At 44.6% G+C, this 17083-nt stretch overlaps 1 protein-coding gene across 1 annotated transcript in view; it reads left to right on the top strand.

The window, feature by feature from the left end:
- LOC138453423 (CD109 antigen-like) overlaps positions 1 to 17083 on the top strand; it is a 1481241-nt gene that overhangs the window by 158628 nt on the left and 1305530 nt on the right. The window contains exons 4-5 of the mRNA XM_069606256.1: positions 3881 to 4111; positions 4219 to 4344. Of these exons, the coding sequence (XP_069462357.1) occupies positions 3881 to 4111; positions 4219 to 4344 (357 nt within the window). The remainder of the gene's footprint in view (positions 1 to 3880; positions 4112 to 4218; positions 4345 to 17083) is intronic.

Below are 17083 nucleotides of genomic sequence, written 5' to 3'. Positions count from 1 at the left end.
GTGGCCGGCCAGGTTTTGGTTCTCAGAACTCCAACACCTGTCGGTTTATCCGCCGATCAGGTTAACGGTAACTCCAGATCTTCTCCACCAGGGGGAGCAGCAGCTGTGGCACCCCTCCCCACAATCGCTCAGCTTGGCGGCTTGGTGCCTGAGTTCAGGTCTTCAGAGCATCTGAATTTGTCTGCGGATAACATGTGTATTATTCAGGCAGCCAGAAAACCTTCGACCAGATCTCAGTACAAGAGTAAATGGCTCAGGTTCTGTCATTGGTGTCTAGAGAAGAAATTGGTTCCAAGGGGGGGCCACGGTTGATGCAGTGTTGTCCTTCGTGTCCTCCCTAGCAGAGTCAGGGGTTCATGTTCTGTCATGCAGGACTTACCTGTCAGCGGTCTCTGCTTATCTCTCTACGGATCAGTGTTCGTACCCTCTGGCTAACCCAGTAGTAAAGAGGCATTTTGCTGGTTTAACATGCCTTTACCCTCCAGTTCGTAATCCGCACCCGCCATGGGACCTGAATGTTGTCCTGACGGCGCTGTGCCATAAACCCTTTGAGCCGATGGCTACTGTGGACCTCAAGTACTTGTCTTGGAAAGTGTCCTTTTTGGTCGCCGTCACATCGGCAAGGAGAGTGAGTGAGCTCCAGGCATTGTCGGTGGATCATCCTTTCTTGGTCTTTCACAAGGACAAGGTAGTCCTTCGAACTAATCCGGCTTTTCTGCCGACGGTGGTGACCGAATTCCATTTGAATCAATCGATCTCCCTACCAGTCTTTTTTCCAAACCCCGCCTCTGAGGCGGAGAGGGTTCTACGCTGTCTTGATGTCCGAAGAGCTCTCAAGTTCTACCTGGATAGGACTTCCGAGCTTAGAAGTTCTTCTCAACTTTTTGTGACTTTCGGCAACCCTCAAGGCAAACCGGCATCTAAGGCAACTATTTCTAGGTGGATTGCCGCCTGTATCACAGAGTCTTTCACTGTCCAAAAGCTGTAACATCCTAAAGGTATTCATGCACACCTGGTGCGGGGCAAGGCAGCTGCGGTTGCTTTTCAGAAGTGTGTTCCCTGGGAGTCCATCGCTAGGGCAGCTACTTGGGCCTCTCCATCTGCTTTCTGTAAGCATTACTGTCTCAATATGAGTTCTAGAGCTGATGCTCAGTTTGTTCAGGCTGTGCTGAAGAACCTTTTTCAGTAAGGGGTATTTCCATCCACGCGTAGTTCCTGTAAGGAGTGCTTGGGAATCTCCCACAAGTATGGAGGAAAGGGGACGTAGGAGTATTACCAGGTTACTCACCATAGTGAAAACCTTACTCCTAGTCCATAGTCCCCTTTCCTCCATTCGCCCGCCCGCCGTCTCCTCTAATAAGGTTCCTCTGTATTGGTAATGGGTCTCTGACCTGGCAAAGAAAAGGACTGAGGGGCGATGCGCAGGGCGGAGCCAAGGTGGGCGGGGTTATGGCCGCGTGCCGGGCCCCGCGCAGGATAGAGAGGAAGGACACATTTTTGGAAAAATTTGGATGCTTTTTACAAAGTGCTCTGGTCCCGTCACACAGGACGGAGAGATGTCCCACAAGTATGGAGGAAAGGGCACTATGGACTAGGAGAAAGGTGGTCACTACAGTGAGTAACCTGGTAAATCTCCCCGCTAATCCGTGCTGTCATCTCCTCGAAATGGCCCTGCAATTCTCCAATTTGCAAATCTGCCAAAACATGTCTTTTTCAACATCTGACCAAGGATTAATTCCAATGGACACACATACCGACATACAGACTTAAACTGGTATTCAATGAAAAAATCGAATAAATCAAATAACGCGGGAAAATGCTGAATTCAGCACTCCAAAAAAGAACGTCAAAAAAGAAATTTCGAGTAAGGGGATCAGGGCTTGTGGGGGTATCCCCTGTTCCCCCGACATTAATGGAATTCGGGGGTTGTGGGGGTGTCCCCTGCTTCCATAAAAAGGAAAGCGGTGGACAACGTTTAAATAAATAAATAAATAAATAAATAATGCACCCTCTGGTGGAAGTTCTGCGGAACATGCGTCGCAGGGATTGTGCCATGCAGAGGAGCAGCAGGTAAGTCGGCGGCAGAGTTAAGTATGGATAGTAGCGGGGTGGAGGGTGGAGGGAAAGTGGGCGGGGTGATGTGCGTGATTATTTTGTAACAGGCATTTCGAATTCGACATTTTCGTTTACGAAATAATCACATACATCCCCCCACAACTCGCAGTACTGCGCTACTGTTAAAAAATGCCATGCCATCCCTCTGTTGCCCTTGATCATGGTCTGCGCTTTAAACAATAAAATAAAAATAATCATGTATGTTTACATGGGCAGAGTAATGAGGGGACTGACTCTAAGTTAAGATATTTGTCACTGCCCACACTCGACCCATTTCCCAAGTTTTGTTGCGATGAATTGGAGCATCTTAACTAACTTTTTTACTGACTATTAAGGGTTATGTCAAGCTTGATCTTCTCCAATATCCATTGGCTATTGTTATCAGTCTTCAACCATAGCCAGTGGCTACCACCACTGTCCAGGTTACACCAATTATTTCAGTGGCCCTGGCCTATGACTCTGGCCATATCCTCCTGCCTAATTTGTATCCAGAGCCTACTGCCATAGCTGAATAGCCTTCACTGCACTCTCTGCCCCTGACCATATTCCCCTCACTAGTAAATTATCAGACCCACCAGCAGAGGGCAAGTCCTAATTGCACCAATACAGCGAAAAGCGCATAGGCCCATGCCCTCATTTTTTTTCCCTTCCTCCTTTAATTTCTGCAGTAGGTTCCCCAAGGAAATTCTCATTAGAACATAGCGCGATCACTGTGATGCTGCCTTGTATTACCATGGTAATCATCACCGGTAATCGTTCCCAAGGAAATGGATGTATCATTTCCTGATTACCATGTGAATTGGAGCCCCCCTCCTTATTTCTAAGTCCCCCCTCATGTTTCCCTTTTTTGTTTATATTCCTGCTAACCATTGCCTCTTACCCCTTTCACTCGTCAGTTCATGTAGTTCATTTATTTCGATTGCTGCTTGCGCTGGTTCTGTTGGAATCCAGCAGAAATTGCATAGGATTGCCCTGTTACGGTTACCCTGATCTGCCACAAAAAGGGCTCTGCCGCCCATGCTTAACTCTCCCACAATACATGTGATCTTCCTTCCCTCTCCCCACCGCTGCCCTAATTTGAAACCATCAATTTCCCCCTCCAAATCTCACTTTTAACCCTTTTCTTTTTAAGTTTACCTCCGGATTACTGTGGTAATCGCTCACATAGGGGACAAAATATGCCCACTATTGAAATGGAAAATGCGAGATCTATTTTTTTTTTTAAATTAAACCGGGGGAACACCTTTCTCCATCACATCTGTTAAAAACTATTGGATGAATAACACAAAGCCCAAAAATATTTGTAAGGCCTTGTGCCCAACTTGTTTCTTACTTGGTCCAGATCTGTCCAGTGGTTTGCACGCTATGGATGTTCAATGGGAATCTCCAGCTAGTGAAATGTTATTTGCTTTAGAATGTTTGTGAAAAGTCAATGCAAATTGGTTTTGTGGCTGCCCTACAATATGACATGCATTTCACCGTTCATAACTAATTTTCTTAATACATGCAATTTCACTTAAATAATTTTAATTATTTAAATATACTTTTTGGATCTCATATTAATGGTGAACTTGTTAACGTCATCTTATTTAAATTCGAATTCATATAGCTTGCAATGTTTTTGAAACCTTTCTTCAAAATATATTTTGGTCTGTAATAAATTATCTGGCTTTCTGTGCTTCATCCGATAATGTCTCTCGCCACACTACTTTTGTGCTGTAATCGTTCTATGTCGTTAAGCAAGCATGGTTGTTTGTGTTTTCAGCTGCCTATGAACAGTAATCCTGACGGTTACACATTACTCGTGAACGGACACGCAGAAGATCAGATCATATTCACTAATAGTACCTCACTGGAGTTCCAACAAAAAGGTTGTTTTGTCTTCATCCAGACCGACAAGACCCTTTACAAACCAGGGCAAGAAGTGAAGATACGAGTCGTAACCACGTTTCTGAACTTGAAACCATATACAGCTTCTTTAGATCTGCATATTCGGGTGAGTTGTAGGAGGTGCTTGTGAAATAATGTGGTGGTAACCTTCATATTTAGGGCCTGCGTGCACTGGACTGTGTAAATTGTATTGAGTACATATTTTTATTTCAGGATCCTCGAGGAAATCTTATTGAGCAATGGTTGGAAGAGGAAGGAGATGTGGGTGTTGTTTCACTAAACTTCCAATTATCTTCACACCCTCCACTTGGTGATTGGTCCATACAAGTACAAGTGAATGTGAGTATGAGGATATTCTGTGTGCTTTTTTTTTGGGATTTTTTTTACTCCTCTTCCAGGCTGGCAGTTTTGTGAATTGTCAGAGTGACTGGGTTGGACCATTGAGCAGTTAATGGATTCAAACACGATACTCATAGAATTGAGGGCTGCAAATGTGAAATGTATATAAAACTTTGCAATCATGGTCAAGTTATATTGATGCTTTTTTGCAACCCAAGAAAAATGTGTTCAGGCATTTTACAGATCTGTCAAAAAACGCATTCATTTCAATCTCTGGATCAGCTTTAATTCCCCAGAACTATAGAAAACATAAATATAAAAACATGTGGACAATCCCATTAGCAATTGGGAAGAACAGGGAGCACTGTTCCAATGTGTTAAAAATACAAACAAAATTTTAAAAACATCAAATTCATTTTTAAAGAAAACCTTCCTTTACAGTTCTAATGTCCCTGGTCCTCCACAGTTCCTTCAAATGTTGTTTCCATCAATGTATAAAAGGGGCATATTATAAATGAATTTTAAAATGACTATCCGTTCCATGACACATTGGCACAAACGAGGACAGGAGCAAAGACTGATCTACAACTAAAATGTTGCAGCTGTAAATTGGCAAAGCACCATTATTTCAAGAAGTTGTTGACTTTAACACAAGGACATGAATTCAAATTTCTTGAGGCCCCACTATTTACAGGATCACACATTAACTTGTTTATTGGTTATTTCAACTAGGCCTGATCGAATTAATAAGCACACGAGATAGTGGGATATTTCTAGGGCCAGTCAAAACCTGCCGTTTCTAAAAATAATCCAAAGATATTTGGAGCACTGGAAATTAGTCCGTTTTTCCGTCTGTGGCAGTGGGGACTGGAGCTAAGGCTCTGAGGCAGCAGTGGCAGCTATTAACACAGGCTAAACAATCTGTGCCACAACCTCAGGTTCAAGTTGATTGTATTGGCAACTCTGGAGCATGTGAGTCATTGCAGAGAAGCCATTGTGTCCGATCATTGTTACCCAGTGGTGGCTCTGCCCAACCACCTAAAGCAGCAGATTGACAGAATGTGATGGTCCTGCTGTGCTATGAGGGTTCACAATCACTTGGAGGGTCTGCGGTGAGGGAGAGGAGTTTTTGAAGAATCCGCAGAACTCCATAGTCGTTTGCATAAAGGAGGGAGTGGGGGGGGGGCTTAAGAGAGAAGGGTGTTTGGTTTCTGTGATGCAAAACTGAAAATATTTGAAATCACTTCCAAATGTGCATGTTTTATCTTTCAGATTTGACAATTTTTCTATGCAGAAATGTTCCTTTCTGCAGATGCCTACATAGTTATCTGCAGATTTCAACAGAATTGAGATCTAATTGATAGCGTTTTTACCTCAAGAAGCGCCTCCTGCTAACGTTGAGGCACCTAATCACTTGATCAAACATTTTTATAATGCCTGATAATGGAATGAAATTCCATCTTCCGCGTATTGGAGATCCCTATATTTCATAAATAATAGCATATGGATTTTAGAAATTGTTGTTCATGATAATGAAGGACGGCCTTTCCCACTTTTATATTGGATCACTCTGGGTCCGCTCTAAAGAAATGTGGCATGAGTGCTAGGAAAAATCCCACAATGGCTTTGATGGCTAATTCCCCCAGGATTTCACTATTTTACAGGATAGGTAAATGTTTTACTTTTTATGCTTTAATTATGGGTGGTGCTGATGTCACTGTACAGAATCATGCAATTTTGAAGGGCTGTCATACTGATTTAAGAAAAGCTTACCACTTTTCACATATGAGCAGCCCAATGGAAAGTGGGGGTTATCATATATTATCATCCTTTAGCAAATGTTTGGGATGGCACGCCAATCAGGGTAATGGAAATCTGTGCACTCATCTTTTATAAAGCCGGGAACTCCCTCTTCTCAGATTCTGGCATCCCTTAACTTCCTCTGCACCTACCCCCTCCCAGCCACTGCTCACCTGCTCCTCGGCAGACGGTTCTGCCTCTACCCGCTCTCCGCTCTCACTGGATTTCTCCTCCTGACCTCATCAATTTCCAACACAAACCCAACCTCTGCTGTCAGCCCGCCATGTGTGCGCTTTTACAAACATGTTATTCTTGATTATGTGGCAGCAGACCCAGTACACGGATTGTTTCATGCTGATCCAAGAGGAAGGGCGGGAAGAAAGGCACAAGGGGTACCCAAAAGGCCATTTACAGTTCCTTGAGCCATTCAGACGTGGGGACGAGGAAAAGTGGAGAAGAGTCAAGGGTAATATGTCAGTGCATAGGAAGTAAACCGTAATAGCCAGGAGATGTGAAAGTGCCCCACGGCTGTGAGGCAACACAGGCGCCACACATAGCATCGGCTGTGAGGCCAGTTACAGAATTGTAGACAAAGAATAGCGCTGGAAGGGAACCAGCTGCCACCTTCCATGTACCTACTGTTTCTTTGTTTGTTTGGTAGGCATCTTCCCTGGCCTTTCCTTAGTTTGAGGTGGGGTGCTTGCAGATGCTAGACTTATTTCTTCAGTGCATATGCTGACCATCCTAGTTGCATTGTGGGTGATATATTACCATAGTAATGGAGCAGGCTGCCATAGACTTTTTTTGCATCGCTCTTCGTTTTTGGGAGAGAGCTGACCACAAAAGGTGCTGAACGTCTCTGAGATTCCAGTGGAGGACAATGTTGGGCATTTGGGGCCATTCCTTACAGCCCTCATTTTAGTTGGAACCATTAAGAGGAACTTCCGGGTACGGGGTACCTAATGCCTGATGTCTCACACTGGTGGTTCTAATCCCACCCCCTTTAAACGGAACATTCTACTTTCAGTGGGTGAAATGTTCTAAAAGTATTATAGCTCTTCTGCCTCAGGCTATACCTGCCATCAATGCTCTCCTCCATCATTATGGTGTCTGAGGCTCGGGCCTATGACTTATGGAGAGGGCTTTAATGCCCAGTACATTCCTCAGGGCAGGCAGTAATGCTGTATAACATGGACCGTTCACATATTGATTCAAGAGGGCGATCTGAAGACTGCCTTCTTTGTTAGTACGTTCCATGGTCCAAGAATGGTACCTAATTTTAGTTGTTATTCTGCAAGTAATGATTAGTTGAGAAAATGCCAAGAGGATCCAGCAACCTCTATCAGCCGATGAAAGTATAAAGACATTTCACATAAAGCAAGAAATTGCCAGAGACTCAACTGATATATGGGAGTCATGACTTATTGTTAGTATCCCTGCCCTTCTACCGTCCTCCAGCAGATTCAGAGAACAGTCGGACCCTGGCTAGTTGTGCTCACCATTTTGTCATTTATGGTAGGTGGGGTCGCCGCTCCTTGGTTCAACCCCTCCTTAAAAAATCACTTCTGGATTCGGATGATTTTCAAAAATATCAGGCTAGCTCCATTCTCCCCCTACAGCGTATTACTATCTGGAGGCAATCAAGCTTCTAAAACTGGAGAACCACGCCATATTGCAAAATCAATTCTGCACAAATCATTGATGCCACATTTCCCCAGAAAGTCCTAGGCCCTGTTCACTCAAACCAAATGTCATATATAAGGCTTTTTCATTTCACCACAACCCCTCCAACGCTTCTTTGATTGTTACTGCAAAATCGTATGTACATTTTCCGGCAGTTGTACACTGCAGGTGCAGAGCTTACATTAAGGTTTAGAACAGGAATTTACAGGCACCAAGTAATGAAGGAGGGCATGTTTGGAGATCTCCAACCATGCCCCCCTTCATTACTTGGTGCCTGTAAATTCCTGGTCTAACCCTTAATGTAAGCTCTGGTGAGTAGGTACTCTCTGTTATCACTTAAGAGCATATACATCTCTGAGGGTAATCCCCTTGTGTCCCCTATCCAGTGAATCACAAAAACAAAAGCAATGGGGGCCACAGGAATCTTAACAGCTTGAAGAGTAAACTGAAGCACACACTTGTTGGTCTCTGTCAAAATGATGACGTGCAGTTTCATAATCCTTTATTTTTCACTCTGCAAGGGCTATATAAAAATGCACATTGCAAAGGCAATGTACATGCTGCATGCCCCCTAGCCTTGTGTATATCACCTACTCAAGGGGAGCCACTTTAGCTGCCTCAGAAATGTCAGTATGATAAAGAATCCACAGAGAACTGGAATAGGATACCAGTCACTCGCGTTTCCTGGTTATGTGCAAAACCTAACTAATAAGAACATATTGTGAAAACCCACTCCTGTAGAGAGGACACAGAATATGCAAAGATGAATAGATGCAGCACTCTGGGTAATGAGAAAGGGGAGAACAAAAGGCAATTTACAGACCACAATGTTCAATAAGGATATTTCTTGAGGTTGTAAACATAATTAAAATGCGCTAGCCAGTCTCTGGGGCCCAAGGATGAGCCGAGGGGGCACATATCCGTCAATACCTCTGCAGATGTCTTGGGGGGATCGATGGAATCAAACCAGGTTTCTCCGAGTTGACCACAGTGTTGGCTCAGTGTGATGCTGAAAATGCCTTTTGGAGGGACAGGGCCTCCTAGTCCTTGTCCTACCACTTTTCTGTGTGTGTTGTCTTTGTTTTCTGCCACTGAGGTCCAGCCTGGACCTCTGGCAGCACAGCTCATCATGATTTCCTTTAGGTGAACAACACCCATGGGATACCCTTATGGCACCCATGGGTGAGGCTACACCCTTATGTGTGTTTTGGGGCACCTGTGTGTTGCCCACAGAGCAGGATGTGGGCTGGTGGCAGCAACATGCTGACCTGGCAGTGGCTCTGAGTGTCCTCCATTTTCTGGAAACAGATTCCTGAACAAAGGCAAGATGGCCAGTGTAGCCTCTTGGTTTCTGTTGCCTTTTACCTTGTTTCCCAAGGTCCTGGGAAGCCCTCCCCCTGTCCCTTTCCCCCTGACTGGCGGTTGGATGGAAATACTATGTATGGCTCTGGGACTGCCTCCTCTCAGACTGATTGGAGCCACTGACTGGTGCCTTCCAAGAGGCTGCGTGTTGTGTGTACTCCCTTGGGGTGGGATCTGTATGAATGAAGTCTGAGATTAACTCACATTCTGTGTTGCGGGTGTCTGGGTGTGGTGTGTGTGACACAATGCCTGAGAGAGCCCTGACTGAAACTGGAGTGAATGCAGTGTAATGTGCTGAAAGGCTGGGTGCTTACCCCAATCCACGTTCTTTGTATGGGTGTCTGGGTGGAGTGAATGGCTTGAATGCCTGTGAGCCTGATTGTCCGCCTGCCTGCACAAATACACTTGTGAATGATTGGCTGCTGAGCCTGACTCGGCCTGAGTAAATGGGGAACCAATGTGTGTATGTTCTCACTCACCAATTTGTTCAGAAGATGAAGTTGAAACTTGAAGCTGTTCCCTGGAGCCAAGCTGGAGGAAGAAGTCTGCTTCTGCATTTTCTTCATGTAATCCAAAAGCTGTAATCCAAGAACTGATCCAAGAGAGGACTGGATAGGAGACCTCTTCCTGAGCTTTCACGAACTATCGTGCACCTACTACTCTTCATCAGAAGTACCCTAGAAGCTAGTCCAGTGTGCCTGCCGTCTGAAGAAGGGGTCTTCGTGTTCCAGAATCGGACCTCTTGAGTCGAATAAGTCCAGTTGTGTTGCCCAGGGTCCAGAGGAGTGTTTGTGACTGCTGTAAGCCAGATTGCTGTCTACTGCCCAGAAGAGGGGGTACTCGGGCATAGCGCTGCTTTACACCCAGAGCTGCAAAAGTTCCACCTGATGAAAGAATCCTTCCAGGGACATTCCTGACATGACATCGAACCACTTTTTCCCACCAAAGAAGATTCCATTTTGCTGTGTGCAGAGGAAGATCGGCTGGTGGGTTTCCCACCACCAAATTCCAAAGAAGACATCCCGAGGGTCAAGCCTTGGTGAGGCTCCGTAGTCTAGCCCAATGGTCCAGTCCAGGTCACCAGAAGCCATCCAGAGGTCCGTTCTGCAGCTGCAGCACTGAAAATCCAAAAGTCAGTGAACCGTGAAATCCTGAAACCTGGCACCTATTTCTGCCACTGCACTCGTCTTCACCAAAGGCATCCAAGGTCCCCAAGGGTCTTGGCCTTTTCGGAGTCCACAGCAAGCTTCACCTTCCTAGGACTTCCACTGTCTGAAGGAGACCACTATGAAGACCGACACTGCTGCCTTTCCGAAAGTACTTGGTTACTCTTTTTCTCTTGGCCACAGAATCTCAGTGATTCCTTTTTGCAAGGGTGGTCTATCCTTCAGGGGTCCCATCGAGTAAAGCTAAGATAGCCTTCCACTTTGCCTACCAAGGCACCAAAGGTGCTGCTACGAGGAAGAGCATCTTCCAGCCTCCGGAGTTGTCCAGGGGTCCCAGAATCATCTTGGATCCTGTTCTCCTGTGGTATCTCGGATACATTGGGGTGGAAGAACCTGTAGAAAGAAATCAGAGCATTATTGAACATTATTGGACTGGACTGTAAAAGACAAACTAAGGTACTCTGTAATTTTTTCATTACAGGTTGCCCAGGTTGGGTGGGAGGGGGTCCTCGCATAGTATTACTATTTGAGTCTCATGAAAGTATACTGCCTATGTTCTGACACTAACCTGCTTTTCCTCCTTACTCTATGAAAATACAACTTACTTAAGAATGCACATTTCTGCAGTTGTTGCAGATTTAATTCATTTAAGTGAACTGGTGGACTCCAGCCCTTTAAGACGAGGTAGTAATACCTTTGAGATGGATGGGGATGCAGAAGTTACACAGACATCAATTATCGAAACGACTCAGGTAGTTGGCAAAAAGGTAACTGTTTTAATATCAGTTATCTAAAACAGGGAGTACAACAGACATCAGCTGACGTTTCAGCGTAAGATCTCTCAATGCATCTTAAAAAAAAAAAGCATTCTTTTATAGCAAAGAATTGTCATTGATGACGTCAACCTACGTAGTTACGAACGTCATCATACATGGCAACTTCAAAAACCTGTTGATTGGCTCTTAAGGGATCTTTAAGTATAGGATCCATACTCCTCTATAAGAGTGAAGAAAAGTGATAGGTTTCTTAACATCAGGTGGGGCAACTAAGCCCTCCCCTTAAACAGGTCACTAAGAACGTCACTACATACACAACGTCCCACTGGTTACACAAACTATAGGACGCTTAATCATGCGGCCCCCTACAATTGGTTGGCACTCTAACCTCTGTCAGTACTTTTCCACCTACGTTTAGCAGCAGGCAGGCTGTCCTTTCAGGTGCTGGTGAGCTAATCTTAACCATAGCTTCCCACCAATTAGCATATTCATCTGTCATCACCTCAATGGTCTGCTGTCAATCAAGGCTTTGAACTTGTCCTTGGGAGTGCTCTTTTGCTCTGGAGAATTCAGGGGAGTGAAGGCACGCTCTGCCCTCATGCGTAGGTGTGACCATTGTGTTCATCCAACTTCATCCTTCCACGTGATTGAAAACCCCAAAATCAAACCCTAGTTTATTTAAAACACTATTTTGTAATAGACCTCTGACGTCTTCCTTGTTTTTGTCCATGTCTTCTGAACAAGAGTTTTGTTCTTTCACACGATTTGTATCCAATGTCTGCTCACCCCAGCCTGATCAGATCTTGGCTTCTTGGGGCTCGCCCAGCCTTGCCTTTCCAAGATCTGCTTCTGTAATTCAATTGCTTTTTTAACTGCGACACACTGGAAACGAGACCTTCCTTCTCTGGTCCAGCTCTGCTATAATACATAGTGGGAACATCCATTCTTTACACGCTTCAATATATATGTATATGTTGGCACATGCCGCAATCTGTTCACTATAAAGCTAGCCTTAAGAATACTTTGTCTGCTTGCGTTTCTTTGCATCTGTACACATGTAAAATAACTTCATATCTTCATCGTTTCTGCAGCATACGTTTCTTCATCTTGATCCCAAGATGTCGCTTATCTTTGATACCTTGTTGATGCCTCATAGAATATCTCCATTCTCTTGTTTATGCATCTCTTCCATGTATGTCATCTTTCTTCATGTGATGTCACGATTCTTCCCTTTCATGTATTGATCCTGCTTCTTCTGGGATTTTATTCAAATGGCCATCATACTGTCTCGTATGCATGTATGGCTTTCTCAATGGGAACCTTGCTTCCAGGATTCTCTTCGATATCCGTATTTTCACTGGTATCGCACATGTCTCACACGCTGATTCCCAACATATAGGCAATATGGGCGAAGTGTTTGAGGTGGGGGTACTTGATTCCTTCTCTAAACCCCCCCCTCTCGGTGATACATCGACCACTCTCCCATCATCCTTCATATCTAGGCATCCTTGTCTGAAGAAATGCTTCTTTGGGATCCATATCTTTGACTCCCTTCAGGCATCCTGCTGATTTTACATGCTCATCCTTGTTCCAAGTCATAGGCATGCACTGTCCACTTGGACTGCAATAGATCCAGCTTCCCACGTACTACTTATGATTCTTTGATACAGGAACTTCGTTCCCTCGGGTGCATGGATGCTGGCCTTTACAAAGTCTCTGACTTCATCTGTCAAGTCTCTGGCCTTCCGTCCTGATTCAAGATCGATCATGATTTTCATCCCAATGGCTTTCTGTGTGTCTTCTTGCATTTTGTGATTATTATCTTGATTACACAAAATCCAAGCAATACCAACACAAACAGGGCTCCAAAGAACTTGAACATGTCTGCCATCCATTGTGGTACCCACGAAAAAAGTGATCTGAACCTGCACTCATCAGCGATGTCTTCTACTTAATCTATCATCTGGACGTGTGACTTTGTTAGAATCTCTGTGGCCTCTGTCAAGGTGCCATTCTCGTCGTCATGAGAAGATATGAACGTGCAACACGATTCTCTGATTTTTTGTACAAACACCTCCATCCATAGCCGTAATCATGTCCAGGACGTATCTATTCTGAAGAGGCATCAGTCCTATGGCTCATCTCTTCTCTGATAGCATTGAATCCCTTAATGGCAGTGTTGATTGTCTGTAGCAATTCCCATTTGGTAATCTGCAGCCATTTGGTATTTTCTCCAACCTGAATTCTCGGCATGAAGGTCAGTGTGAATACCGATGAAGTCTTGCTGAACAGCCTGTGCTCATGCGGAATGGAGTCCAAAGCTTCTATTGACTTGGAAGAGAAATAGTTCTCCTGCTTCATTCGATTAATCCGCTCCACAGATCTGTTATTCCTTGGGTGAGCATCTGCTTTCGAGTAACTGTCAATGTTCAAATCACTCTTAGGAATCACCAACGGTGGAACGTGAACATTCACTAGTGAGCATCGTTCTCCACAATCCTTGGGTAGCCTCATATATGCTCTGGATCTGCAAGCCCAATATGTAAAGCTTACCTTGGACTCTGCGGGAACACCACTCCTGATGAAACTACAACTCTTCTCACGGTGCGTTGCTCTCTCACCACTACACTGTTCTTCTATGAAAACTGGAATCTATGGAATATACAAGGAGCTTGTCAATAATGAATTCTATGCTAATTGCATGAGAGTTGAACTTCTTTTTCTAGTTAACCTCCTTCCTTTACTAATGTTACCCTCCTCACCTCAGTTTAGGTTATAATGGGCTCTCCATCCTGCTTTGGCGCAGGGGCGCATGTTCTGAAGAAGGAGACTGTTTGACTGGGAAGGGTTGGGAACAACCTTATGGGAATGGAATGCAATGAATTGGCCAGGTTGAAGTGCAAGGGAATCCTCCATCCCCCAACAATGGGGCCACTGAGCTGGAAATAGAATGAAAGGAGATTACAATATGTAAACCTATGGTATGTGAAAGTGTTTCAATATGCTCACTCCAATACTGGAGAAAATGTCACAACTACAGATAAACTACCGCTAAATACCTAAAAAAATAACCTGATGAGATAGGAATGTTTCTTCCTCACTTTCAAAGAACAACCTCAACAGCGCTATTCCCAATCCACGGAAATAACTATGCTAACTTACATTCCTCACAAGAAATGCAATGGAATGATACTTGGAACGAAAATTAACAATGCCCCCTCTGTGCCAGCGGTTTAACACGATACGCACACAATGGCTCAGAACTAATAGGGCTAAACAAAGGTCACAGAAAAAAGTGCTCCGGCATTCTCTGAGACTGGAATCCCCTCACACACACGAACTTCCAAATGCACTTGCGAAGGCACGCTTTGCTTATGAAAATACCAGAGCTTGTGAGGAAACTTTATACTGCACACTCGCAACGATGAAATGCTACAACATTGACTAAAACTTTCATTATAAAGCGATACTTGCAGTGTGTCGGGTGCGGAAGAGAAGGCTTCTACCGACGACTCTCTGACTGAACAACGCCAGAATTCCTCACTGACGAAATGTGACAGGAGCAGCGGAAATAAGTACAAGAAAACTGAAAAGGCTGAGGAGCTGCGGTGAGAAGAAACAAGAAATGGAACAGGGCAACACAATACGGGTTTTCTGTGAATAATAGGGTCTGTGGAATTCTATTCAGAAGCTGAACCGCGGTAAGCGTCCACTGCATCGGCAGAGAAGACGCAAAGCGTGGCACAAGGGGGAGGGGCTTAAGTACTCTCAGAGCTACCTCAACTAGACCATACTGCAGCATTCAGGGAAGAAAGCCTGCCAGCCATATTGGGCGATGAGGAAGTGCCTGAATGTTAATAGCCCACAATGTCCTTTCTACCCCTTGACCAGGAATGGTAAGCCACCAACCAAGACTTCTTGGGGGTACTTCTAAGGGGAAACCCAGTGGTAATGACACAATAGTGATCCATGATCACTGCTGTTCCAAGTTTCATTCCTGGTGCATCAAAGATTCGACCACAGTTCTGGTTCTCTCCAACTTTTCTTGTGTCATTGTTTCTGAAGCATAGCTTTGCACTCTCCAAAGGCACTATCTGTAAGGGTCCTCCTCTATCTGTGACCCAGGTCAGTAGCTTAGCAAGTCATGGCCATAGTGTCTTGCAGCCATTCTGCACTGTCAATGGCTGGTTGATAACAACCAATCACAACCCATGCTCTGCTTCCCATCCATCCGGTGATAGCACTGGTCCCCAGATCTGCATTGGGCCTCCTTTCTTCCATTTATGATCTTCTTCTGCAGATTTTCCTGGACTCCCCAGTCTTTTGGTCACTTCCCATCTGATTTCAGCTCCTTTCACGCCAGGTTTTTCATATCTGATCATGTGATTCTTAGTGTGTGCCCTGTTTCTTGTCTTCGTCTGATCACGTGATTCTTAGTGTGAGCTCTGTTTCTTGTCTTTGTATCTTGGATATAATCATCTTCATCTGGATCTGTCTATTCAGTTGCCCATTTGAAATAGGCATCTTGATCCATGAACTGGCCACTTGTACGACAGAGTGGCATGTGTTTTAGACAATGTGCTGTCTGGACATCTATTTCAATAGCTATGAAGATTTTAGACTTGCCCATGCTATAGGGCAGGAGTGCACATACAAAGCATTCATCCTTTGAGGTCCTCCTTCCCACTTCTTTCATATGCTAATTCCATATGTTATTCCCCAAGTGTGCTGTACTGTCCAGGTAATCAGCTCATGATCATTCTCCCTAGCATTTCTCGTTCTTTTCTTACGAGTATCTCTAATCATCTCATTCAATATGTCAGCATAGTTTCTCCTTACTGGACCAACCATAGAAACATTTGTCAGTGGACTGGGTGTTTTTACATGTGCTATCTGTGTAGGAGAAAGATCTGAAAGACTTTTCCTATCCTGAAACCTCATTTTAGCAGCAGCTAAAACCAGCCATATGGAGTCTGCTATAATTTCCGCATGTGACCTCCCTCTAAAAGGTAACCCAGGCTTATGCATCACAGGACCATGTGCCCTCGTGTGTATCTCTAGAGTAGGAACAATCACATAAGGTCTCAACTGCCTTGTAGTTGCCACATCATTACCCTCCTTCTGTACAGGAAGATGCACAGGAGTCTTTGCTCCACTTATGTCTATATAGTAAGCAGTGCGTACTGTAAGTGAGAGCAGTATCAATATGAATAGAATGCAGGAGTGAATTACGTACCGATAAGTCCATTTACAACAATAGCTTCTTGCACATCTCTCAGGATCTGCCATTATAATATTACTATTAATGCTGCCCATTTTGGTATGGGGTATGCGCGCAAAATGAACAGAAAAACTGCAAGAATGATCCGTGAAATGTTGTCATGGGGCACCACTATGGGCACCTCCGAAAATAAATTCAGTGGGAAAGTAATCCGGGAACTGTTCCCTCTTCCAGTCATTGAAAGGGAACTCCAAATCGGGCATGCTCTCCTTTATGATCAAGACTTAAACATGTCTCAGTCCAATGTCAACAAACTCCTGTGGGTCAAGAACGAGTAGCTTCCCTTAACTCCTTTTTTAGTGACTGAAAAGAGCGTCTCGAAATAAGCCACAGTCCAATATACTCTTTCTTTATTCAACAGCTTCTGCATCCTTCTTCCTCGTCATAGACCTAGTCTGCGCGTGCTGTGGTTCTTCCCCCGATGCTTGCTTCTGACAGGGCTGAGGGTGAAGGGGGTTCTCCAGCATAGATTTTCACGTCTCTGAGAAATATCCAAGCGTCTCTGCCCTGCACTTTGACTGCAGATGGTGTCAAGTCTTCCACTATGAAGGGACCGTTGAAACGTGGCACGTACCACCTCCTTGTGAAATTCCTGATCAAGACCGAATCACTGGGGAAAAGTTTGGGAAGAAATAACTTTTCAACTCCAGTTGTTGTAGCATCTCCTTCTG

This window comes from Ambystoma mexicanum, chromosome 4p (assembly GCF_040938575.1).
Source record: "Ambystoma mexicanum isolate Mex_15411 chromosome 4p, UKY_AmexF1_1, whole genome shotgun sequence".
Taxonomy (NCBI): domain Eukaryota; kingdom Metazoa; phylum Chordata; class Amphibia; order Caudata; family Ambystomatidae; genus Ambystoma; species Ambystoma mexicanum.
The sequence above is the reverse complement of the archived record's forward strand: the minus strand, read 5'-3'. Positions and strand labels throughout refer to the sequence as shown.